The 26,913-nt window shown below is 35.6% G+C and overlaps 1 protein-coding gene across 1 annotated transcript in view; it reads right to left on the reverse strand.

Moving 5' to 3' along the window:
• JAKMIP1 (janus kinase and microtubule interacting protein 1) overlaps positions 1-26,913 on the reverse strand; it is a 157,145-nt gene that overhangs the window by 15,933 nt on the left and 114,299 nt on the right. Inside the window, exons 12-20 of the mRNA XM_083834460.1 lie at positions 24,754-24,837; positions 21,724-21,786; positions 20,387-20,485; positions 17,247-17,348; positions 14,436-14,489; positions 13,976-14,041; positions 10,478-10,546; positions 7,052-7,129; positions 5,250-5,453 (exon numbers count right to left, since the gene is read on the reverse strand). Of these exons, the coding sequence (XP_083690586.1) occupies positions 5,250-5,453; positions 7,052-7,129; positions 10,478-10,546; positions 13,976-14,041; positions 14,436-14,489; positions 17,247-17,348; positions 20,387-20,485; positions 21,724-21,786; positions 24,754-24,837 (819 nt within the window). The remainder of the gene's footprint in view (positions 1-5,249; positions 5,454-7,051; positions 7,130-10,477; positions 10,547-13,975; positions 14,042-14,435; positions 14,490-17,246; positions 17,349-20,386; positions 20,486-21,723; positions 21,787-24,753; positions 24,838-26,913) is intronic.

Below are 26,913 nucleotides of genomic sequence, written 5' to 3' on the forward strand. Positions count from 1 at the left end.
GAAAAAAAAGAGAGAGAGAGAAAAAAGAGTTCGGAGTTTCCTGATTTCAAGCTATGATTACATTTTGATATTTCAGGATGAAATAAGACCTAACTTCTGCTTCTGACTTTTCCTCAGTGCCCATGAAAACAATTGCCTGAGGCACCACATTTGCAGTGAACCCATCCCTATGACAGTGACATGCAGAGGTCAGTTTGAGTTACACCTTTTTGGCATAAAGGATTGTCCTATACCTTCTTCTAGTAAAACATGCAAAGTGGTAGTTTCTGCTTTTATTACCAATGAATAATCCAAACTAGTCATTTGAGTAAAGGCTACAGTTTAAACAAAATATAGTTAACATAATTACATCTGTATTCCGACTGTATAAAGCTGGAATTTGGATGCTTTCAGCATTTCACAGACGCATTATTTTCAGGTTTAGAAATGAAGTGATGGTTTGCTTTACTCTGTAAAACTGAGCTCCACCCAACAATATTCTAAACCAAATTAGATTAACTCCCCCCCACTCCAGTTTAGCACAGTGACTACAAAGCAACTCAGAGGGAACAGTTTTACACCTTCTGATGACATGGTGAACACACACACCTTTTCTATTTCTTTTTCTTGTAATTTTAAACAGACAAGACTGCTCTGGGAAATTAGTGGATTACATTAATAAAATCTGTCTCTCACATCCTTCCTGATTGGCAGCAACCATTTTTGGAACTGAAAGTGTATCAGTCTGCTGTCCTTCAAAGATTTTCTCGTTTCTCTTTGTACTTAATATAGAACGAAATCAGAATAAATTCTATTATACATTTTCCTCATGTTTGAAGACTGCCAACAGTGCAATGTGAATTAATCTATCCTAATTTAGAGCCTGGTTCTGGTTACTTTCCACAGTGTCTTACTCCAGAAACAGCTACACCCAAACCAACAGGAATATATTTCAAGTTAGGTCCTATATGATAGACATACGGCAGAATCTGACCTTTAGAATTTATTAATTTCAACAGAGAACAAAATCACAACCTTCTTTTCAGGAGATCTGGACATGTGACTCTCTTTCTCTCTCTCTCTCTCTCTCTTTTTTATTTTAAACTGTAAATAGAGCTTGCTTAATTAAGAAGTTGATATCACTACTTCAGAAACATATGGTATTGCTCTGTTTGAAATATTCTTTTCTAAGAGATTATTTTTATAGCTACGCCACCACATTTTTTCTTTCTCTCTAGATATTGCTTACCATGAAGCATGTTATTTATATAATATATCCTTCTTCACAGAACCTGCTAGTAATGATCCCCATAATTGCCAAAATGCACAAAAGTCATGCCACTGCATAGGCTAGAGCACAAATGTTACTTTAAATGAAGTTCTGCTAGAAATAAACCAGACGCTAGCTTATAAAAGTTTATAAAGATACTGCAGCACAATGAGATACTTTTTTGATGGCAATATACACAGGAACAGCAGTTGAACTGCATATACCCTATGGCTAGGAGCAAATAGCACAAGCTGCTCATGACAGATTTTTAATTAACATATCTTGCCTCCCACAAATAGAGAGGATGGTGGCACCTTCCCTGACTTAAAGGGAATACTGTCAATGTGCTTCAGCCAAGGATCTGTCCCCCACATTTGCATGTTGCAATCAGAGTTTAATAAAAGCTTTGTATGTCTTAGCAAGAAGATCTAATCACACAGTCTATTTAATTTGGTTCCACAGAAGCCTGGTTTCCTTAATACTCAGTGGGTAAACACTAGTAATTCTACCTATATTAATGAACAGTAATAATGTGGGGTTATACACGCTAAAGATGAACAGAGCTACCAAATTAAAACAGGGCCTAACATCTTAAAATACGTTTATTTCACTAGAACAACACCAATACCTAGTGACTAAGAACTATGGCTTTACATCTAGAAAAAGAAGCACACATAGAGCAGCATAAGCTCACATGTGGACAGCTTTCACCCATACGCATCCCTGGCCTTTTCAGACAGTCTTTTTCAGCCTGAAAAAGAACATTTACCAAGCTAAACTTCTCCATCACTAGTTGGAGAAACATAGTTTCTGCTTCAGAGAAGCAGAAATTTAAAAGTGTTTGTAACACGGACATTTCATATCCAGTCTTGAAGGTCCACCATGCTGCCATGTCATTCTCCTTAACCTCCACTTCAGGAGATTAAGAACAGTACATACTGCAAAGGCACTGCACAGTGCACAAATATGAACAGGTCTAGACTACAGTTTTGCCAGAATAAATGTAGTGGGTGCTTACTAATGACATTGTGTCAGCAAAACCTCTTATGGCCATAAATATATCAAGAAAAGAGGAAGGGTCATTTAACGTAGCATCTAAGGACATAGGACATTTAGAACATTAGGACTCTGCTAACACAGGTATGCTCTCATTTTTGTAGCATTTCAGCTTCTGTCATCTGCTAGTGCAGACGAATGCAATCCTACGAGGATTAGCCCCGTGACACTATTGTTCCATGCTATGGCATTTTGTTTGGTTGTTTTGTTGTTGTTTTTTAAGCTGTGCACATTGCACACAACCACTGGTTATCAGGGTTGACCACTATTCCAATAAGAACCCACAAATACAACCTTCAGAAAGGAAACAACCAAGAAGAATCTGAGTGACGGATTTGAAATGCAATATGCTCATTTCCCTTACACTGGGCAAATTTACTATCTTTGCCTTTGGTTTTCCTGTCTACTACAGGGGGTTAAAAATAGATGACAAAAATGATAAAAATGCATAGCTCCTTATTAGGCATGAGAATTAGTTTAACATGTCCTTCAGGGTTGTAACATTAGCATGTCTAATGAGATGGGCACAACATGAAACTCTAATGACACACTGTAAAATGCATCTGGAGACAGGTACATAAATATCCATGGCTAATGAGACTTTGCTTATGTTAATATTTTGCTTTAGAGCAGGAGCAAAGTTTTATTCCATACCCATCATATTTAACTTTATATTGTGGAATAATCTGTGAGTATATAAACCATACCCAAATGAGGATGTGCTTCAACTGGCAGTGAGCAGTCCCTGGGACCAAACACACACCTGAAATGCGCATAGCATGCCTGTTGGGTTCTTGGGAATACTTTTTCACTCTACGAATCTATTCCTACCAGTACATCCTATTTGCCAATGTCATATGAGCCTAAATCAGAAGCTCTGCCCAGGTGTCCACAGCAGGCCACAGAAAGGTCCTAGCCAATTGTGGTCCTTCAAAGAGCATCATACTACATGTCTAGTGGAAGCGAAGGACTAGGCTACATCTGGTCTGATGTAAAAACCTCAGACTGCATATTGCGTAGATGTAGAGGCTTTAGCATCAAGTTTTCATGTGGTGTTATCTGCTCCTCTGAAACCCTTGAAAACCTCTTGAAAATGTAGACATAAAACTCTACCATCTACCAGATCCAGCAGAACTGAAACAGGCCAACCTGCAGGAAAATCTGAAAAGTTGTGAGCCTCTGTAGCACATGGCTGAATGGGTCTGTGTTCCTGATGAGAGACATTTATACAGCTAATAAAATAAAATTCTTATTCCACAGATATGTAAGCTATTGTTTCAGAGGTTTTGGGTAAAGACAGACTTGTGGCTGCTTGGAGCACAAAGTGTTTTTTTTGATCTTTCAGAGCTGTAATAGGACCTAAAATGATTAATGCTGTATTCACTACTCAATGAATAGAGTCAACACAAAATACCATTCACACCCATTAAATGTCAGTGATAAATAATATTTACCTAACTGAAAAGCACTGCATTGTCATTCTGAGGAAAAAAAAAAAAGTACAAAACCACCACAAGTGTGGCTAGATTAGACTAGCAAATAAAACCCATTCTCACTAATTTTCAGCTACACTAATAACATTAAACTAATAACTTCTGGCTCCATTCTTATTGTCCAAATTTCATATGTATTTACTCTACCATCTCTTTCTGACGCTTTTAGTACCAGCTGGTACCTACCTTCTCCAGCTTTCTGTACACCACCGCTGATCTGACACCCATTAAAAAAAATAAATAAATAAATGCAAAGGTTGCTCCTATTCTCCTGATCTCAATGTTGCAACTTCCAAACCAAGGCAACATAGTGAAGGAGTCAAGAAAAAGGAGACTTTTAGTAAGTCAGAACTCAGCTCAAACACTGACACAGTGTAAGTACTTCTCATCACTGCATAATGAGAGGAGATGAACAAAATAGTCCTGGGTCAGCACGTTACATCAGTTCTGGCCTGTATTAATCTATAAAGCAAATCTGAATAAAGAGAGATCTGGACTGAAGTGAATGCAGTCCCTACCCCTACCAGCATCAGAGACAGCAACAGCATCCTGAACACATCTGCACAATACAGATTCTGGCATTTAAAATATGTGATTCCAGATTTGCATAGAAAGTAGCCAGAGCAACTGGAGGGCAGGCTCCAAGACCTAAGACATCTGGCTGCATCTTCCAGAGGTTACTATAATGAGGAACCATACAGGAAAAATTATTCCTGCTGGAATAATTAACACCCTGAGACATGCAGTTCTCTTCTTTCCCTGAATATTTGCACAGAAAAAACAGTAATTCTACCAAAGAATTCTCCAGTAATTAATTAGTGCGCTTCCAGAAGCCGGGAACTTGCCTGAATCTAAGTTGTCAATATTTGTCCCAAAGGAAGTTGTTTAGAGAGACAAGGCTATTCTAAACTAAATTAAAGGCATGAAGGCTTGTTAATAGTCCCTTAAAAGATTTCCTGATGTCCTTTTCTCTTTATTATTATTATTTTTTTTAACAAACAAACAAAAAACTTTTCACAAATGGCTATAGGAAGAAAGAGGGGGAAAAGAAACAACAGCCAAAAATTGGATTCCTGTAACTACTGCTTTTGCCTTTCCTCTTTTCATAGTGTTACAGTCTTACAACCATCCTTCCATTCAAGCTTCTCATAATTTAGGTCTTAAACCTGCAACAAGCCCTTTGTGGAGCCCCGTGGCTGTCTGTAGTTCCACACACAAGAAGCAGATTGTGCAACACGACTTATTAGCGAGACAGTGACCCATTTAGCGTGCATACCATGCCCAGGACAACAGGGTCCTCACATTGCTCATCTTCTTGACACGGGAGCAGTACAAACCTAGAGTAAGCATGACGACTCAACGAGGTGAGGGTGAGGTGGTCTGCTGTATGGGCAGTGGTGGCAACCACAGTGGTAACACTGACAGGAGGGAGGAGAGAGACCGGGGATTACCTGCTGTGCCTGCTGCAGCAGCTCCATTCGCTCGTGCAAGATCTGGCTGTCAAACTCGCGGCTCTGCCTCAGGATCTGCCGCCGCACCTTCTCCACTGCCGCCCGCAAATCCTCCCTCTGGGCCTCAGTCAGCGACTCGCTCGCCCGCCTTCCTGGATCCTGCTGCAGGGCATTATACAGCGTAGCTTCCAGCTCCTGGATTTTCTAAGGCAACCCAAATCACATACAGACAGGCTGCCATTTGAATCCAGCAAGCAAACAACCTGCCCAGAGCTAGAGGAGAAGGCTAGCAAGCAAAACCATAGGCAGGAGGGGAGGACGGACACAGACATCTGGACAGAAAGCGGCAGCCGTGAGCAGTGAGCAGCATTGCATATGCAGTGCACAGAACCACCCGGCACCTATTTACACCTGGGCTATGGTTTCTATTCTACTAAATGACCAATTTCTTCTGTTTGGGAAAGATTCAGATGATAGGTCTGCATTTAATATGTGGCAAAACCCTCAAATCCCTGATGCTGAAACTTACAAGATCAATGCAAACTAAGATTCCCTTCAACTGCAACTGAATTGTTAAATCATTCTGTAAAATAACAAGCCCACAGCATACAAAAGGAAAGCTGTGAACAACAAAAATAGTACAGTCCTCTCTCCGTTTTGTCCTTATTGTCCTGCTATCCATTGTTCGACGTCTACTTCACTTGCTTTATTACTGCCAAAAGCAATGAGGAAAAAAACACTTAAGGGTACACTAATCCCTCCTCAGTCTCCTGTCATTTGTCAGATTGCGAATTAGATTTTCATACGCTAACCAAAACTGCAGTAGTTTGCAAAGCAGAGAGCACAGGAGAACTTTACGTTCATATGGAGAACTGTATTCCCAAGAGGAAAGAAAGGAATCGGCAGTATTTCTCTTGCTACTGGGGTTAGTATGTTCCTATTACAAAACAGCATATGATGACATTTAGATCAAAAGCATCTGACAACATCTCTTTAGTCCTCGTAACACCTTTGTGAGGTAGGTAATTCTATCCATATTAGTGATGCATAAACAGCGGCAGAGAGGTTAAATGGCTTGCCCAAGGTCACGGTGCTAGAAATAGAGCCTGCTTGCTTCCATCTGTTATCTGCTCTGAGCACTAGACCTTGCTCCTTCCCTGCATGTGTTTTGCCCGTAAGAAATATTTGTGATATATAAACATTTCTTCAGGTCATCATATTTTGATTTCCTGAAGTCACACTCTTAAGGAAGTGGGGTGTACAGTTTTGCCAATTCCTCAATAATTCATGAGGCTTCATTTTATGGTGCCTAGCCTGAGAGAAGGTGAGGTTGCAGCTTTCCCTTTGAAAAGTAGGAAAAGTAAAGTTGGATAGGGCAGCACAGGAAGGGATCACATAGGAAAAATAAGCATTCCCAACTTGGGATAGGTTAGCAGCAGCAGTATTTACAAATGGTTAGGGAAAAGCAGTATCAGAGGAGTTCTGAAGTTATTTCTGGTATATTTTACCAGGATAGTTTCATGCACATATAGGCCAGCTCTTCCCATTCTAGATGTACTAACAAGGTGTTCACACATTTTAGAATTAAAAAATAATAATAAATCAAAACCATGACACTTCTAAATAATATCATCCATTTCCTAAATCCCCGTTTAAGTTATAATTGATTTCCTACTCTGGCAGAACAGTAAGTCAATTAAAAGAGAACCCTATTTGTAATGAAAAGAAAGAAAAAAACACCAACAACTGTATTTTATCAAATCTGTTCAAACAAGAAAATTTAATGACTGTTCTTTTCCTACCATGTATGCCTGGTCCAGGGCTTGTTTCCTGTAGTCGAGTTCTTCCTCTAAATAACCCTTCTGTTTACTGAACAGGTCCTGAGCAATAATAAAAACAAGGGAGTGTTTGTTCTTTATCCTAAATCATGAAGAGTCATAAATGCCATCATTTTTTATGTGAGCTTTCCACTTGAAAACAAAAGAAAAGCTTAGCTAATGACCACATTCATCATAACGATATTTGGAATATCAAATTTTCAATATGAGCACTTAAAGTACATGTATCCTACTAACAAGTTGTACCTAGAAAGCGCAGACCTCTGCACCAGTGTACAAACCTGCCTTGACCTGCCAGAGGTGCACACAAAGGCTGAGAGGTTGTGAATGTGAGGGTGCATGCATTTGGTCCAAGAGCCGTTATTTGCACCAGGCAGGCCAAGAGAGGGATGAGAGTAACAACTGTGAGGTCACTTTATTGTTTTTCTAAAATTATACAATATGCACCCCTAAGGAATTCATGGGGCAAACCATAATCCATGTTGCCTCGCCTTTTCTAGTCAGGAAATCAGAGCATGCCCTAGCTGGAACCTGCAGCAATGATCCCTGATGTGTTGGCAAAGCCATAGAAATTCAGTTCTCAACTGTTAAAGGTCAATTTGAAATGGGTAAAGTGATGCCCAGAGAGGTTAAGTAACTTTAGCTAAAGGGCTGAAGGAGTTTTAAACACACCAAGTTTTTATAGGGATTTTTTTTTTTGCTTTATAATCAAACGCACTAACTTTCACAGAAGCAATACCTTACAACAGAGAAGTTATAAGACAGGCTGGAATTTCCAAAAGCATGATGTTGCAGGAAGATTGTGGACGCTTGAATGGTTGAATGAATAGTTAAACCAGAAGGGACTGGTGACAGTGGTTTCACAAAACATGCCATTAGAGTGTTTTGATGATAATAAACAGATCATAAATTAATTAGTTGGTTTTATTAACTCTTCTCTCAAGGCACGTTGTCATTCTCAAAAATAAAAAATAAAATAGTAGTAGTCCCGAAGCAGAGATGCCTTTTGATTGGATTTAGTGTTTTTCATTGATTTTTTTCTATTCAACAAACTCTTGCATTCCTTATAGCCATATATATATAATGTAACACATAGAATAGATCCCAACTTAAATATACAGGAGTCTTGTATGTTGTTTGATGATGTTTGTAGCTTTTTTTAGCAGTATAAAAAGCTAATTTTGCTGGTCTGGTTACTTTTATTGATTTATTTTAATACCACAACCATTTCCAAATATAACAGAAGGGTGTTGCTTGTAAACTGCATTAACTATTATGACAATACAAAAAGATATTGAGGATTGCCCCTCAGTCATTTATTTGGCCAAATTTCACCTTCAGACATACATGTGCAAGCCCAACAGTTTTTTCCGTTAGTTGGTGTAGCACTGGCATAGCATTTGCCTAACCATGAACAGTACTGATGATGAATTGTTAGTCCAAACATCTTGTTTTAAAATAAATGCACTCTGATCAGCAAATTAATGTTTGAGGGGGGCTGTGAGCAAAAAATGACTACAAATACATTTGTACCTGTAGATGACCTGCCAGCCCCTTGTTAAGAACAATTCATAATTGGTGACAGCAGCAACATACAAAGCCAATATTGGAAGACTAATTAAATTGCTGTTTTCTGTATAAGGATATAATCTTCATTATTCAGGTGTTTGTAATTTTTTTCATTATTATTATTATTTTGTTCATGAAGCTCTTTTAATTACTTATCAATTAATACTGAAACTAGAACCAGAGTTTAAGCCAGGCTTTGATCCTGGGGCTGGAATTCCCTTGCAGATGGGTGTCTGCTGCTATTGTAGCCACTTTAGGGAATGCTACTTCAGCTGTCCAGAAGGGCAGGGGTCTCCAACAGGTCCTACAGGACATTATTTCCCAGCCCCTCTTGTACATAACTCTGAGAAATGTAATATATGTTAGATACTATGCTGATGCAGCTGAATCCCACCTTGATTACCCAGGTGGCATTATTTTCTTAGGCAGATTAGAGCAACAGTGGCACGGCTGTTGTAGAAGATACAGTTCCACCATGCACTGTTCAACACATAGTAAAGGACAGGCCTGGTGTACATACACTTACAAGTGGCTTACACCAGAGAAGTAGACTGACTTGCCCAAGACTATGGAGATGGTCAGAGCCACCAGCGGATCCCAGAATAGCAATGCAGTTACCCTGATCATGTCACTTCTCCAGAAGCCATTGTAAAAGACAGCCAGATAAAGGGAGAGAAGGAAACGAGCGAGATCTCAAATTCATAAGATGGGTTTCAAGGACAACTAAAACTCAACCCTTCTCAAAGTGGAATACTGGAATATTACTTCTAAACTCATCTCACAATTCAGTTTTAGGAGATACAGTCATTGTCAATGAAGAATTCCAGATTGCTGTGCTAAACAAATACAGGGCTATCCAGAGTAATACTTGAAAAACATCACAGATAATAAGTGGGAGAATAATAAACTAAGTTAGAAAGAAACTATTGTTTACCAATTCCTTTTATAAAAGAATCAAGTATTTGTTTGTATTTATATTCTATTACAACCAGTATGATAAACTACACCCAATTCAGAACACAGTCTGAGCACTTCTGTTTTTGCATGGCCCAAATACACACTTCTTCAGTGGCCCTGGGCAAATCACTTAACCTCTCTGACTCAGTTCCCCATTCTCTAAGATGGACGTAATGCTGATTACTTATCTACCTGGAAAAGGTGTGGTGAGGATTAATCTCTGTTTGTAAAGCTTTTTGGAGATGAGAAGCACAACATGCATAGTAAACCAATAAAACCAAACACTCATTTCAAAACTCTTTGTCCATCATATGGAAAAATAAGGTGAGTATAACACTGAGTTTCTTATGTAAGACAGAATTGCTTTTGAGAAAACATTCTGCCTTTAAACAGGAAGACAGTGCAAGGAAGGTTTCCTGCAAACAGGAAACAGTGCAAGAAAGGTCATCTGGATTAGGAAGAGGTCTTTACAACTTGTCCAGAAACTGAATACCAGAGACCAAAGGATTATATTTAACAATTCTTCAAGCATGATTTAAAAGACGATGCTGTTGCCAGACAAATTTATACATAGAGAAAGCACAAAGACAATTTCACACTGTTTGGTTAATATGCTTTGTAAAGTTGTGCCTTCACATGCTATTTCGTATATATTTTGCTATTTTTGCTCTATATGGCTTTGGCACTTCCCTCCCATTCCAAAGAACACAAGCATTAAACTGGGATACTTCTTACCAGTTCCACCATGAAGCAATCTCAGTTAAGCAGAGAAAGGCAGCAGGTCAACCTGTGTTGAAGTTTATACACTTTCCCTTGAAAAGAGTTTTAGCTAAATGAATTCTGGTTTTGGTGACCTTTACTTACCTTCTCATTCTCCAGGTCTAACATCTTCTGTGTCAGTGCAGCTTCTGTCCCCTCTATCTGTTTTAACCACTACATGAACATAGCAGTATGAAGAGGAAAAAATAAAGTGAAAAAACAGAGCTTGTGAAAAATTTTCACTGAACATTTTGCAAGTTTGTTGCCAACACTCCCAGGCATATGCTTCCCCCTTATTATCTATTCACTTTGAAGTTACACTTGAATAAGCAGGTTGTGAAAACAGGCAGAATGGAGGACTGTAGAAACATAATCAAAAACAATAAGTGGAGGCTATTTTCTTATTAAAGTTTCTTTCCTCCTGTAAACTTCGAGATGCAACATAGACTTGGGTGAACAATGCAAAATTAATCTTTTTTTTTTTTTTTTTCCAGCGATATACTTGTTGGCTACATTTGCAAAATCATAAGACTTCAGGGCACCAGTCCTGCACTTTTCCAGATGGTGTTTTAAACAAAAGAGAAGGTGGTAAACTTGATACTTTATTTCACAGTTTGGCGTGTCTTTACTGGGAAGATGCACACTTCTAAAACACTGGTAGTACAGAAGAAATAATAAAATGGACAGACAAATGGGCTTTGTGTGGTTGCCGTCATGAATTAAAAAAAAAAAAAAAAAAGAATTTTCATCGGAATGAAGAATAGGTATTGTATTCCAAATGGATAATCACATATTGCAAAAGTTAAGTGCATGGATAGAAAGTTCTTGCTGAATTACTAACATCACCGGGACTATATCAATATTTAGCATTTACCAGAATGGGTAGGAATGCTCAGCTCTGAATTCTTATATTTCATTTCATTTTTATTGGTCCAAAATAAGGATCACTGACTAGTTTTCAGAGAGTGCTGTATAGACTAACTCTTCTTTTTGTCGGCCAGTTCCCATTAAGATCAACCATAGCTTTGGCAATGATGAATGGATAATTATCACTTTCATCAGATGCTTTGCTTGCTAATATTAGATTACTCCTATTTAGTTTAATTCTTTGATAAACATTACAATACTTTTTTTTTCTTTTTTCTTTTTTTTTTTTTTAATTTGGGATTTTAATTTCAAGATAAGCAAAATGTGAATTCATGAATTCATGCATTTGGACCTTCCACTATTTAAGAGACTAATGGATAAAAAATTGAAGCTTGCTTTATCTACTTAGTATATTTAGCTTTGCATACAAAGTTGAAAGAAGTGAACAGGAACATCATATCCCCCAGAGATTCTGTTCTCATCATAATTGTTTTCTTCATTTTGAAGGTGACAGACTGAAGATATCGCTAAACAAAGCCCCACTGCTGATAAAGGACACTGCAAGACAGTGAGCATTCTGAGCCCTTTAAATGAATAGAAATTGGAAGTCCTCAGCATCTCTCACAGTTACTCTCAATAAAGGCAAATGAAGGATTATTTGGAAGAATTAAAGGTCTAATTTTTGGAGTTAATAGAATTGATAAAAAAAATAACCATTGAGTGTGAATAATTAGCATACATGAGTGTAACCGGCACATCTTCTGCACTACATAGTGTAGCACCCTTACTTTATCAAAACATCTCATTATGAGGTGATTATTATATGGTACTTTGTAATTAAGGAACTATAGGAATGCACATGGGATGTTGTGTGTTCCTCATGTGGCAGGACATCTGAGATAGTTACATTATACTGGAAGAGGCAGTAGTAGAGTTGTTTTAATCTAAATTCAGTCTATACATTCTGTAGAACGGATGTTAAAGCAATAATCTAGTTTTACTTATCAGATTTTGTCTTTTCTTTTTCATTTTAGCTTCTCAATGAGTGCTGTAAAACATTCAATATTATGCAAATATGTGGTATCATGTTTCTCTTGTTAAGGACAACATAAAACTATTTTCTCCTATTCTTTGTCTTGGTAAACTTTGGATATGGATAGTGTCTCCTCTTATGGAGAAACTTAGAGTTATTTGATGTCATTCATTACCCTGTACCTCAAATGTTCATCAGGAAAAAGGACAAAAGATTTTTTGTTTCTCAGAGTACCCTCTTGATTCAACTGGCTGTCAGGTTGTGCTTATGAGGTTACTGTGAGAGACTTCACTAAAATGGCAAAAAATCAATAGAGTCCACAGATAAAATGAACTATTTTCTTTTCAGTCTTAAAGTGCAGTCTATTAACCTATGTAAGATAAAATGAAAAATTTCATCTTTCTGATAGAATGTTGAGTTTCTGATCACCAGATTATATGATAAGACCACCATAAAATTCCGTTAAGGCAAACTATGACTGCACAAAACAAAGAAACAAAACCAATCTACCAAACAAATAAAACCCCCACAATTTTACATGGTTAGAAACTACACTATAACTTTCACATTCAAAAATAAATAAATAAGGCTTAATTTTTAATTTTATGGTTCTGTTTATTTAAGGATTTACTTCTATTGACAAAGCTGCCAATCCCTTATTACTAATGGAAATAACTTATAGCTAACAGTGTGTGTTCTACGTTGCACTGACACCAATTAACCAAATTCACTAATTCCACTGGCACTTTTTATGCAGGCATTTATTTACCTGAACAATATTAACCTAATCTGACTTAGCCTTGCATATTGAGGTTCTTCCACCTTATTTATTGAATTTAAAGGAAACTTAAAGGATCATCAGCTCCTCTTTTTCACGTGATAAGGCAATCAAAAGGATAGCACTTTTAGTCCTCCTCCTTCTTTTTATATTGCTTATAGCAATTGCTCAGTTAGGCTAATGATTATCAAATTACCTTATTTAGATTACCTACATTAAGATATTTGGAAAAGTAGATTATCTAAATTATGTCAATTAAAGCAATAATTACTTATTAACCAAAATGCTCAGATTTTACTTTTAAAGTTCTGTTTTTGAATTTTAAAAGTGAATCTAGGAAAGATTTACTAGCAGTCTTCAAAAGGGTGAAGCTTCTTCAGAAAAAAAGACAAGTCCTTCTTAGTTCTAAATGACATCGTTATTCATATACAGATTATATTCTCTCTGTAATTGGAGAATTAAAGAGCTAGCCATGTGGAATTGAGTGACCTGACTAATTATCTGTCTTACACAAGTTCTTTTTTGTTATCTATGCCCATTAATTTACAGATGAAAGCAGCACAGGCCACTCAGAGATTTTTCAGTCATATGTAGTGTGATTTACAGAGAACCTCACAGCACACCTGGTCCCAAAAGGGCATCGGCACTTCTCGGAATGAAACTGCTCTTCTTTAGTGACTTTTTAGTAATTTATTCCAAGGGAACATCCCCAGAAAAAAAAAAAAACTATTTTTAAATTGGGTTTATTTTGAATGTTTGATTGTACCTCAATCAACAACACAATCCCAACAAAGCCGTGTAAGGATGAATACATGCTCTAGTCCAGATGCATTTAACAGAAAAGCCATGCTTCCCTGGCAGTTACATCAGATCTTAGCAGACATGGTCAGTCTTTAGGCAGACAAAAATCTTTATGGAATTCTACCTTTTCACAGAGAGAAAGTACAGTCCCAGCTTGGATTATTGCAACCTGTTCTTCATTTCTCAAATTCTAAAATACAAAAAAAAAAAAGATGCATTTTAAATTGGATTGGAAATCTATTCTTCAACACAAGTGATAAATTTTAAATTAAATTACAGTTATAAATTCTGTACATTTCAGAATCAAAGTAAAGAAGCTACAACATTTAGTATTTTATAAATTAGACCAAAAAGGGATTGGAATGATTGGAAATATTAAAAGTACTTAGTTTACGCTCTAATTCAGTATGACATTCAGTAATAATTTTGTAATTACTCATTATTTAATGAGACCTAAGTGTTTTCTGTTGAGGATTTTGAAACTTTTTTTTTTTTTTTCAGAAAAAATCCACTGCTGTGAGGAAAAAAAGTGCTTTAAAATAACCACAAAACTAGGATTATATTTGAAAGTAAAAAATTGTTACCCCATTATCTCCAAGAATATCTAGCTTCTTCATAAGTTCTGATATATTCACATCCTGAAAAAGATGTTCAACACATTTTTATAAAGGAGGTGAGAAACAGTTTTGCATGCTATATTTTATGTACCCTTCATTCACTTTGCATGCAAAAAGACTTGAAATGCAAATAAATTAAATGTTAGTTTTGCATCATAATTATAAAAGTGTTACTGATACTTTCAGAAACAAAGCCAAATGTCACTTGATTATAGCAAGCAACCCTGAGGTCTGTGCATAAGGTCAAACTGTACTGTTCACGTTTATCATCCTGCTGATGAATACAGAAGAAAAATCAAAACTGATAAACAGGCCTAAATGACTGCTTTTTTTCTGTCGCTGCAATTAAGAAAAACCCTCCACTGATCAAAAAAAAAAAAAAAAGGAAAAAAAAGAGGAGGGGTGAATCTGCAGATGATGCCTGCATTTTAGATTAAACAATGCCAGGGACCATTCTTAGGCACCAGAACTCTATTTTATACTATAAAAGTTGTTGAAAATATTCATGGAACTGTTTAATATCTGATAACAGCAGAACTGTTGAAACTCCAGAACTACCCCGAGCGTGTCCCACCAGTTAATGTGGACCAGAGATATTCCCATTGACAGCTTGTATGCAGCCATGCTGTTTGTGAAGGTAGTGAGTCTTGACAGCATGAGCAAAGACCAGCTTATGTTAGTCTGAAATTCTTAATATACACACAAAAACGACAGCCATGATAATGCGGGTACTCTCAACTTCTCATATTCAGCAGTTCTTAGAAGAGGTCAGCAGTTCACAGTGGCTGTGTCTTGGCTCATTAGTTTCATTACTTACAGTGCATAATGCTGGTTTACATCTGTGTTGCACAACTGCATTATTTGGGAGTCAGGATGATTGATCTTTCAATTTCTTTAAAGCCAAATTAGCTATGCTTGCAAATTACATAACTACATCAGAACAGATCTGCTCATGATTCTATATCCAACAGACTCCAGAGAGTAAGGCTTAATAATGAATTGAAAGATTTCTTGAAAACCAGACACCATTGTGGGAAAAAGTCCATACAAATTAGACTATCCTGATATCCAAATATCCAAATATCCAAAATAGGAATAATGTGTTGTTTTCAAGTTGGTCTATCCTGGGAAGTGCCCTTCCTCTCTCCCCTCTCTCCCCCAACACTAGCAGTGTCTCCAAATGCTACAGTAGTTTCAAAACAGTGCACATCAGTAATTTTAGAATGGTGCAGAGCTTAAAATACACTTCTATTTGAAATGGATTAACATTGAAGCTATTGATTTTGATCAGCAGTGACAATGTTGAATAGGAACTTCTTAAGTTGATCAGTTACACTGGTGAGGAATGGAATTCAGTAAGATATGCCAGTTCTTGCCCCTATTAACCCATGTATACGCATTCTAATTAACTATTTCCATGAAGAAGCATATAGAAAGATTTAAAAATCAGATCAGATTTTCCGTCATTGTAATATCTAGTTTTCTGCCAATGGCTAACAATTTTGAAAGATACTGAAAACATAAAAAGCAAACAATTTCAGTATGCCCATATCAGGTGACTGTCCCTGCTTCCAGGCAAGTAAGCTGAAAAGAGGATTCAAAAAAAAAAAAAATTTAGGAAAAAAATGTTCTGCAACAGAAGGCAATGGATAAAAATGAGTTCCAGAACCTGTACATGCAGGTTAGAATAATAGATAAGTTAAAAAGCAGATATGGCATCCCATGGAAACTCTATTTGAAAGGCAATATGCTGATTGACTATAACTGATGACTTGCTGTGATGTTGGAAAATGACTAACCAAGCAAACCTGTAGGTGGGAATCAGGTTTAACTTTTTTTTTTTTAAGACTACTCAGTCTTCCCTATACATCTAAGAGAAGGAGAGGGACTATATGGCCTACAATTTTATTTTCCACTACTGAAAGTATTGTGCTTATTAAGGAACTGAATAGAAACCAGTCTTCTGTTAGGTAGCTTGTAAACACAATTACAAATACAGACAAAAAATACTAGTGTGTGCTATGGATTGTAACACAGAGATATTCCACTTAAGTTACTGATGGAGAAGTCAACCTGGCCTGTTACACAACATTACTATCAAGGCAAGACTGAATTCAGTCTTAGGTGAACCAGCATGCAAATCAGTTTGTATGGCTAGCCTATTCAAAGGGGTATAGAAATAGAAAGAACAACCTTTTCTTTCGAGTAACACAAGCTAACCAAGTGAGATCCCAATGTTTGTCTTGTGCTTGATATAAAATGATAGTCTCACCTGTCTGAATAGCTTTTGGATCAGGCACCTCATGCTTCAAGGCCCTGACCCAGGCAAATAACCTAGGCATATTAATTCAACACACAAAATGTCTAGGGACTTCACGAAATTGGTTGTAAAATAGTATGTGAATGTGGTATTTCTGACCTTAGATGAAAGCATTTATTGTGAAGAAAAGACAAAAGTACTGTAGCTAGCCTGACAATGACTCGTATCAAACACCACATTCTTCTCTGCAATATTTTTACAGCAGTTACCTAGACTGTACACTAATTATCTTGACTGGCTAGCCTTCATTTTCATGAATGAACTCCTGACAGACTACCACATTCCTACCAGATCATATTCTTATGAAATCCTTTTCCCAGTTATAAATATCTTTGCTTACTATATGTATTCTTCATATTTTCTTCCCTACAGTGAGACGATAAAAATGGCAAACCGTTCATTTGGATATTGGGTTCTTCATTCTGGCCATCCAACTGTTCCTAACTTCCCCCATATACCTTTATTCCTTCATGTTGACAGAACAGTTGAAGCGCACTTCCATTGTTTTCAGGGAAGGTGGTTATATGAAGATTAAATGCTGGTGACCTTCGTTCTCTCTCCTGAGGAAAGATTTCGTTTAAAAACAATATGTGTGATTATACGTAAACAATTATTTCCCACCTTTACAAAATAGACTTGTACATTAAAAAGACAGATTCCTATTCCTATTCCAAATATTTCCTCCTACCATACTCCTACCATACAAATATTTCTTTCTACCATATTTGTAGGATGTTGGGCATAGCTAAGAACAAAAATGGTTTCAAGTTCCAACAAATTCCATACACACAGTTTCTGCAAAGTTCACAGACACACTCCAGAGCCAGAAACCCTTGTATGTTGCCCAAATAATTGATTGGAGCTGCAAAAAAAAATCTTTGCAATAATTAACGTCAGTTATAACCTCATTTCACTATTGCTTTCTTTCACTGAACAAAGGATTATTTAGGAAGAATAAACTGCAGGAAAAAAAATCAACAAATATTATCACAGATTTTCTCAATAAAATTTAAGGTGTATATCTACTCCCTGTTTATTCTTCAGTTAACTTTTGTATTAAAGCATGTGAAATCCCCAGACCTGGGGGACCTCTGTACAACCCAGGATGCTGGGTTTTAGCACAAATATGCCTTTGAGCTTAAGCTAAAAAATTATAAATTTTTATTTGTCTAAAACTAATAGTGTTTCTAAAACATTCAGCCCATCTACTTGATTTTCATATGTTTCTTCAAAATATGAATGCTATTATTTCTTTGGAAGACAAAAATACAGTAAAACAATAAATAAGTCTTCTTACTTAAATGAAGTTTTAACATGGTTGTGAAAATGACTGGACTGAAGACCCTGGAAACCGAGGCCCTGGGTCTTACTCTGAACTCACTATGGCCACGGGAACATGAGTGAAGAAAACCAGATTTCTTCTCCATACAACGAGAGGTACTGACAACAAGACCTTCAATTTCAATGAAAGAGAGTTTCTGCAAATATTTTACTTCTTATGTCCATCCACGCATGCCTGATTTCCTAAACCATAAAATGTGGCACTTTAATTGATAATGGCAAGAGGGCTGAATCCATTCACTTAAGCAGATTACAAAGCATGGCAACTCTTGTTTATTAACTAGTCTAAACCTAATTTGAAATTACAATGTTGAGAGAAATATCTCTGTGCTCTGTATATTTCCCCCCCCTCAAAGGCTCTATTTTAAATAATTTTCCTGTTAACAGCCTAATTTTGAAATAGACTTAAGTGACATAGCTATTGTAGTACAAAACCAGAAGCTTAATTCTTGTCCACGTTCAGTGATCATTATAGATTTTTTTTTTGAATTAATCATTTGCTATTGCACTAAACTTACATGGATTTGCTTGCATTAGATGATAAACAAATGGTTCAGTTTTCTACCCTAATCAATTTTTTATCTGAAATAATTTAACTGTTCTGAGAAAAATACTGTTCTGATTATGAGAAGCATTTACAATTTTACTAAAGAATTCACATTGTCAATCACATTTGTGTCTACGTGCTTGCCTACTAAGGAGAAAAATCTTTTATTGCAATCACACAAAAATACTCTCATTGTTATTCTGTGAAACAAGTCCTCAAAGATTTGGCAGATAACAAAACTAGACACATTATACTGAGCTACTTTTCATGTAATTCGTGTATGTGGAAAATACTTTTATGAAGGATGTTTTGAAGCACTTTTTTTTTTTCTTTTACAAATATTTTTTTTTCAGATTGTTTTACTTCTAAAAACACTTATGTTTTAGGGAGCAGATTCTAGGGTAACTGCCAATTTAATGCTAAACTGTTCATCATTTTACTCTACAGTTGCTTAACAGAATATAAAGAATATATATTAGAAAGCATTTCTAGAATACCTACTTCCAGAATATCTACTGAAATTCCAATAATCTAAATTCTTAATTTAGAATATAATGTGCTATGACATTAAAAGGTATGGTAGATAAAATAAATGATTAAAAAATAGACTAAGAAATATCAAAGACAAAATGCAGAATGTCCATATAATAGGATGACATGACATTTTCATCTTTATCAGAAAAGTTACACATGCCAAGATTTTTGGTGAAACGTGCTGGGTGAAAATTATGGAGGAGTGACATTGACAGGTTTCTTGGAGAGTTTATTCTAGATGGTGTTAAGAAGGCTGATGATCTTTGAAACTGAACAATGTGTTATCAGGTGATACAACTGTGTGACAATGCATCACACCCAACTAGTTTACTAAATTCTATATGGGTCCCATTTATGAGAACCATTGCTTTCTACTGTGATCACAGGCTACATGTTCAAGTTGTTATTCACAAAAATTATTCATGGTTATTTCATTAATTCAAAGTATAGAATTTTTTAAAGAAGTTTGCTAGGGGCAACATACTACTTCCACTTACACATTGTGCAAGTGGTGTACTTCACCACTAACTGACATTCTCAGAGGGTTTTTTTCCTTCTGTTAATTGAGTGATGAGAATTATTTCCATTCCGTGACCATTTTATCCAATCAGAAAATGGATTTCAGGTAAGAGAAATGATTTCAAAGCTGCTATCAAAATGTGTTCTTTTAAGATCATTTTACTTCATATTAATGCTGTCAATCTTAAATCAATGCAGTTAAAAGCAATTATACATTGATGTGATGGATGTGTCAGATCTTTAGATTTCACTGCATGCAAGATGTGAGAAGGTGTGTTAATTGAAGCAATGCCAGCCAAGGCTGTAGTATATATACTGAGTGATTTTACATGCAGGAAAGGAGTAGTTATGGAAATGAAACAAATAAAAAAGGCAAATACTGCAAAACAAAATATTTTATTAGATGTAAAACAAACTATATGCAATATATATTAGCTATATTACATCTTCATAAACATTAGTGAGCGCTCTCTCCAAAACACATTAAGGCAGCGGTATCAATTTCATTATCCCAAGATAAAACATTTAAAAAATAGATACCTAAGTGATTTCCCTTAAACATGCACCAGACATCAGTAATCTTTACAGGAATTTCAGCTTGGGTTCAAACATAATTTCTGCTCCATTTGAGAGTTTGCAACAGAGAGAATCTCTTACTTCAAGCTCTAGCACTCTGAATTCTAACAGCTCATTCTGGTCTTTTGCATCTTGCATCTCATTCTTCAGCTGATGCTCTTCTTGTTCCATTCTGTAAATCTAGGAGACAAATATAACATCATTAACACCCTGTAAACAATGGAAAAGGCATCATACTAAGTTATGGATCAGGGCTTTAGGCAAAACTGTTTTTTCAGTTTCTTCGGAGCTGTCTTGGAGATAAAGAAGGAACTTCCCATCAGAAAAGTATTTTTAAGAACTGACAGCAGAAAATAGTCTATGATCTCTTAGAATAATAATGCGGAAGCCAGTATGAAAAAAAGTTATATGAATACTGTATCTAAACAAGTTAAAAATATAAACTTTCTTTTAAAATCAGGTGAATAAAACTGGATTGGATTAACATTTGCACAGACTGTTCTTATTGTCTTTGCATAACCAGACATTTACATTTTACAGCATATGAAACACAATAATGGAGAGTATTTTAATGCCTAATTTTTAATTTTCCAGACTTCTGCTTTAGGGCACTAACAATGACAAAACAGAAATTCAAAACTGACTCTTTGTTATGCCACCTATAGCTTTGGTCTACTGGCTAGCTTAACTGGATGATCTTTTTATTTGTATGAAACTAAACAGAACTGTAGCACCTGGTGGAACGTGCTATAGCATTTAGAATACCTATGTAAGTGTCTGAATAAATGAAGTCCAGCTGTAGCTGCTTTTAGTCATGCACTTTTCTTTATCTTATTTCTATTGTATTAACATTGATCTGCTAATAACAATAATAATAGTTACATTCTGAGTACCAACTAGCATTCCCCCCAGCATCAGTGAAGAACAATGAGGATGCTTAGCTCTGAATACTTCAGAAAGGAAGTAATACAATAGATTTAAATCAACTAGTGTTACTTAATGTGTGGAAAAAGTATAAAAATCCAAGGCTGGAGTGAGCAGGAAATTTTAGCTGAGGTTTAAAATTTAGTGGTCCTGACAGTAGTCATCTTTGTGTAACTGGTAAAATACAAGCATTCCACATTATCATGAATATTTTAGATTATGTTTTGGCAGAAACTAGAAACATCAGAAGGCTTGGGTCCTACTGTGGCCTATACAAAATGTAATTCCACAGTAAAGAGTAGCTTCCATTCCGAAAGAATACAAAAGCATATTGATAATGGTACTTTAATCAGAATTTCTTTTTCTGGAGAGAAATAAAGTGTGCAACTTTTATGTCGATGTTCCAGTATTTGGTACATTCATTTCCTTTTACCATTCATTTTATGATAAAGTGCAGCAATTGTTAAAAAAAATCCCAGACTCTAAACACATACCTTCTCTAGCAACTCCTGATTTGTTCTGATTAGCAGCTGCTTTTCTTCTACCCATTTTGAATCCTATGAAGAAGAGGATTAAAAAGACATATATACATATAAATATAGTTAAACAATACAAATAAACATACTAATTACAAGATCCCAGACACCATTGCACATTCAAGTATAAAAATGGTCACACATCAAAGAATCATAAGTATTTCAAGGACAAACAGCAACTGAAACTACAGAGAAAATAAAAGTTCATTTTTTCCCCTGAAGCTGTTTCCTGTCTCCTAAGCATTTACTTTAAAATGTTTGCATATTGCAATTGTGGGTGAAGACAGTTACCTAACATTTTGTGATTTAAAAAACAAACAAACAAACAAAATATTTATTCAGGTATTTATTTTTCCATTGTAAAGAGTTGGGGAGTTTCTTGCAAAAGCATCCCATTTTGTGTTCTACAGCATAAATCCCAATGGAGAACGGGAAGAAAAAGGAAAATAACTTTCAGGGACATACAGTTAATTGTCCTCCTCAAAAAAGTGTGAGAATCAAGCTAATACACAGTATTTATGACAAGGAATTCAAGGTATGGAGGAAAGACAGTGATATATGATGTTCTTCAAATAAAAACTGGTTCTATTTGATCATTTGCTCCAAAGCTGCTCTTTGCTTTTCTGTTTTTCCATGGCTTCAAAAGGCTTCATCAAATATCCTTATAAAGACCCAAAATACAAAAACAAAGTTGGACATTCAGATTTAATGGATTTTAACAGTCAAATTCACTCTGTTCTCTCTGTAGGGAAACATACAACCCAGTTCATTGTGCTCTAATTAGTTTAGTAATACAATGTCCAACAACTAATATGACATTCCATCCTTAAATCAAATTATTTTCTTGCTAAAAAGGACAATTCATTTAAAATCTAAATGTCTTCACTACAGCATTAAGGCTGATACTTTTTTGTCAGCAAGGTATTTGCACATTGATGCTGCACTAGAAATTAAGGAAATCTGGCTAGCCAAGCCCCTCAACTAGCTTTGAAAAGTCAAACAAAAACTCTCCAAGACAATATTTATTCCAAATACCCTGTCTTGAAGAGTTTAAAGTTTTTTTTTTTTTCCTACTTACTGTAGACAACAGTTTCATATTCTACCATTTTTTCTCCTTTTCTCACATACAAGATTAGGCAAGCACATTTTAATTTTCATGCAGTAAATAAGTTCTTCAGTGTTATGATGTTAAGAGTAACATGCTAAGAAAAATGTACTAAAATGAGTACTGGAAAAAATTGTATTTGGAATGAATTTTTGAAATAAATGAAATGAAGGAGTCAAGTTTCAAAATATTCTTTAACAACATGATTTTAATCTTCTGCTTTGAATTTGACTTCAGGAAAACTGTGAAGGTATTTGCAGTTTCTGTTTCCTACAGCTGTAATATAAGACTAAAAATTCCTGGGATAATGCACTAGAATCTTTTATTTCACTGTTTATTTTTGGAAAACATTTTAAGGACGGATTCCCCAAATGAACATTTCACAAGTATTGCTAAATCATCAGCACTACCTTCTAGATGAGGGAAAAAAATAAAATAAAAAAATCACATAGTGCACAAAGAAGTCAGTTTATCATCACCACCTTTTATTTTGTTGAATATAAATACTAACAGGTTAGGAAAACTGAATAGGTTCTCAGGTTCTCAGGAAGACACTGCGACCACTTCTGTGAAAAGGTAATGCTAGCGTACAAACTAGCCCACTAGGGACAATATTGTATTGCTCCTTGTTATGTCACATCCCTGTTGGCCATCTCAGATTACCAAGAGATACAAGGTTGTAAATGTGGTTACGAGGTGTTATTATTAAGAGTTGTTATTATTATAAAGTAATAACTAACTGAGTTCTAATTTCCAAGTATACCTTTTTCATGTACCATTCCAGAAACAGAAGTCACAGAAGTAATTTCTTACATGTGTATCCATGGTTGCTTATCTTATTCACATACATTGTACTTATATCTTACACTGTAATAGTCCATTATTTTGTTAATGTTTTCAATTGTGCAGCAATTTGCCTACAGCACCTTTATCATTGACAAACTAAAATGTCCACAGTTGATACTCAAGAGGTTTTCAGTTCAAATTATTATTCTAAAACCTCAGTGGGCCAATATTGTTAGATTAATAACATATTCTTTATTTTAGTAATATTTTATTTACATAGAATTTACTAAGGAAATTTGTGTGGAAGTGAGCATAAACAATTTTTATCAATTTTTATCCTTAACATGAATATGGTCCCCTTTGAATTTATACAGAATTTTACAGAAAACTTTCTTACACAGAATAAATAGTATTATTTGTAAGTTGCTTTTATTTGATGCTACAGGATCATTAGTCTTTGAAATGCATCTCTATAGATAAATGTATCTTATTTTATTACCATATGGTACCTGCAATCTTAAATTACGATTTTAAAAAATAAACAAAGCACAAAATAACCTCTCTGATATTCTCTGTGTGTTCTAGTAGTTATGCAGCTGAACATCTTTTAAATACAGTCTTAAAACTCTAACCAGCCTTCCTGAATATCCTAGACTTTTTTAAATACCCACTAGTAGCATTTACAAGATACACTGAAGCATGAGGCCTAGTTTTATCCTGTGTGGCAGTATGGAAGCATCCTTTTCCTACACTATGCACCAAAAATATTCTAAAATACAAATGCAGAATACACATCTCGTTGGAATATATATCAAAGAAACAAAACAGAAGAAAAGCCTGCACTGAATGGGAACAGAATTTAGAATGCATGTATATGTGGCTATTCCAATATTACGCTTTGGTGTTAGAAAATTAACTTTTGATGGACTTTTTTTTTTTAGCGTATGTAATATTTTCCTCTAAGTAATCCACTGCTGGAGTAATAATTAAGCTGCATCAGTCACACTAACACACCAGCAAGCAATGAAGATGACAAGGGCACCACTGCATGCAAGGGAGAAAATGATGTGGCAGAGGACATTAAGAGAGCCTTTTACCTGTCCTTTCTCGATTAGAGCTTTCTCCAGGTCCTCAATTTTTGCCTGACACCTGAGAAGATCAGCTTGCAGTTGTTCACGAGTCTGGGGGGAGAAGAAAAGTGTTATGAATTGTGTGCATACACATGCACATACAAATGAACAGATATATTTAATCTTATACAGAATCAAAGGATGCTTTTCACCCATGTGTGGGTCATCCAGTCAGCTTTTAATGTTTTTTATTAAAGTAATTGTTTTTGGTTCTGTGTTACAAAATACTTAAAGCCATCAGTTAAACAACATTTTTCTTTCCTAACCTATGAAGATATTAACATCACATATTCAGTGACAAAGTCTTCCCGGAAGAGAAAGAAAATAATGTTAGGAACAGAAAGAGCAATTCATAAGAAGATGATATTTGTAAGGTAACTAGGGCAGAAAGGGCAAGACAGAATTGCAAAAAGCAGTGAATAAATTAATAACAGCCTCTGATTTTTAAAAGGGCTAAGAATGAATAAAACGTATAGACCTAAAATAATTTGTTTATCCCATAAACAGCATATACCACTCAATTTTCCTCTTTCTACGTGACTCTTAAACTATCAAATAGGTATTACCTACTGAGTTCAAAGATGACCTAGAAGCATCTGCATCATACTAGGTACTAAATAAAAAGTGTACAAAACTAAAGATATCTGGATATCCTCAGTCAACGAGACTCCTTGGAACTGCTGCAAGAATTTTCTGACCCAACTTTAGGCACTTTTTCACCCACATAGTTCAAAAATTCCCACAAGGATTTCCTTCTGCATCTTCACATCCTTGTTGTTTACCTTAAGCCTCATCCAAATGTAGCAGGAAATGTTCATCACACCAGAACACTGGGACAAAACTAACCATGAAAAAAGCTGCCTTCTGACTCCCTTAAACAATGGATTTGTATGAATGTGACAAAAAAGATGACAATGCCTTTAACAAGAAAGAGCAACCATTCTAAAGTGTACTAAAGGGACATTTTACAAATGTCTGCAAAATAAATTTTTTAAAGCTATTACAAAAATATTCATATCAGTGCTTCCCTTCCCATGAAGGCAGATGGAATATATAATGGTCTCTCATAACTGTCAAATACATCAGTACCTCTGAAATCTTAATTTAACAGTAGATGTAAAAATGCTCTTTTTTTTTTTTTTTGAAAGAAATAAAACAATTCCTTTGCTCATCTTTGAGATTAAACGAACATCAGCTGCAATCACCTGATATTGTTAACAATATAACAGCCTTTTGGAATAGTAGAAATTGCCACAGCAATGGCCAGGAGAAAAGCAATTCTTTTTATACCAACCAAAAGCATGTGTGGTGAAATACTACCACAAATATTCTTCAACCATAGAACCACACAATCATCTAGTTTGGAAGAGACCTCCAAGATCACCGAGTCCAACCTCTGACCTAACACTAACAAGTCCTCCACTAAACCATATCACTAAGCTCTACATCTAAACGTCTTTTAAAGCATGCTATAATACATCACAGAGGCTTAAAATAAACAAAATAAAAATAAAAATAAAAAATGGTAAATATTAAAGGAAAATGTTTAACAGGTGAAGGTAGCAAGACTATGGCATTAGACCACCCAGTTCTTCCTCTATATTTACATCTAACTTGAGAAATTATCCACAAAGTCCCTGCTCTGTTCCTCAGCTGAGCTTCCTAGTTAGGGTCTCAAATGTGACTAAGCTTTTGTATGATGCTGAGAACTCTAACAAATAAAGCTGTATAGCAAGAATTCCTCTGTTATAAGAACTGTATTTCACAGAAAAGAAAAAGTGAAGGTAGTTGAAAACCACTTCAAACAAACTTGGGAAAAAAAGACACATTTTAAAGTACAATCTGAATTTCCTGCATACTGGCTCTGGGGATAATAGACTAGCATTTTAAGTTGTAAGTAAATGCAGATAATGTCAAGCAGTCTACTTTCTTTGTAACTTTTATCTGAAAAGCTTTTTGTATTAAGACACAGCAGTTCTGCTCCCACAAACATACTGCTTCTATGCTTGAGAAAATTCTGTAAGTGGAGTTTAAAATGCTTGCCAGAGAAAATGATGTGGATGAAATGGTGAAGTGAGTAATATATGCTCATCTGCAATCTAGCAATATGCAATTTTGTGAGAATTT

The sequence above is a fragment of the Anser anser genome, assembly GCF_964211835.1.
Source record: "Anser anser genome assembly, chromosome: 4".
NCBI lineage: Eukaryota > Metazoa > Chordata > Aves > Anseriformes > Anatidae > Anser > Anser anser.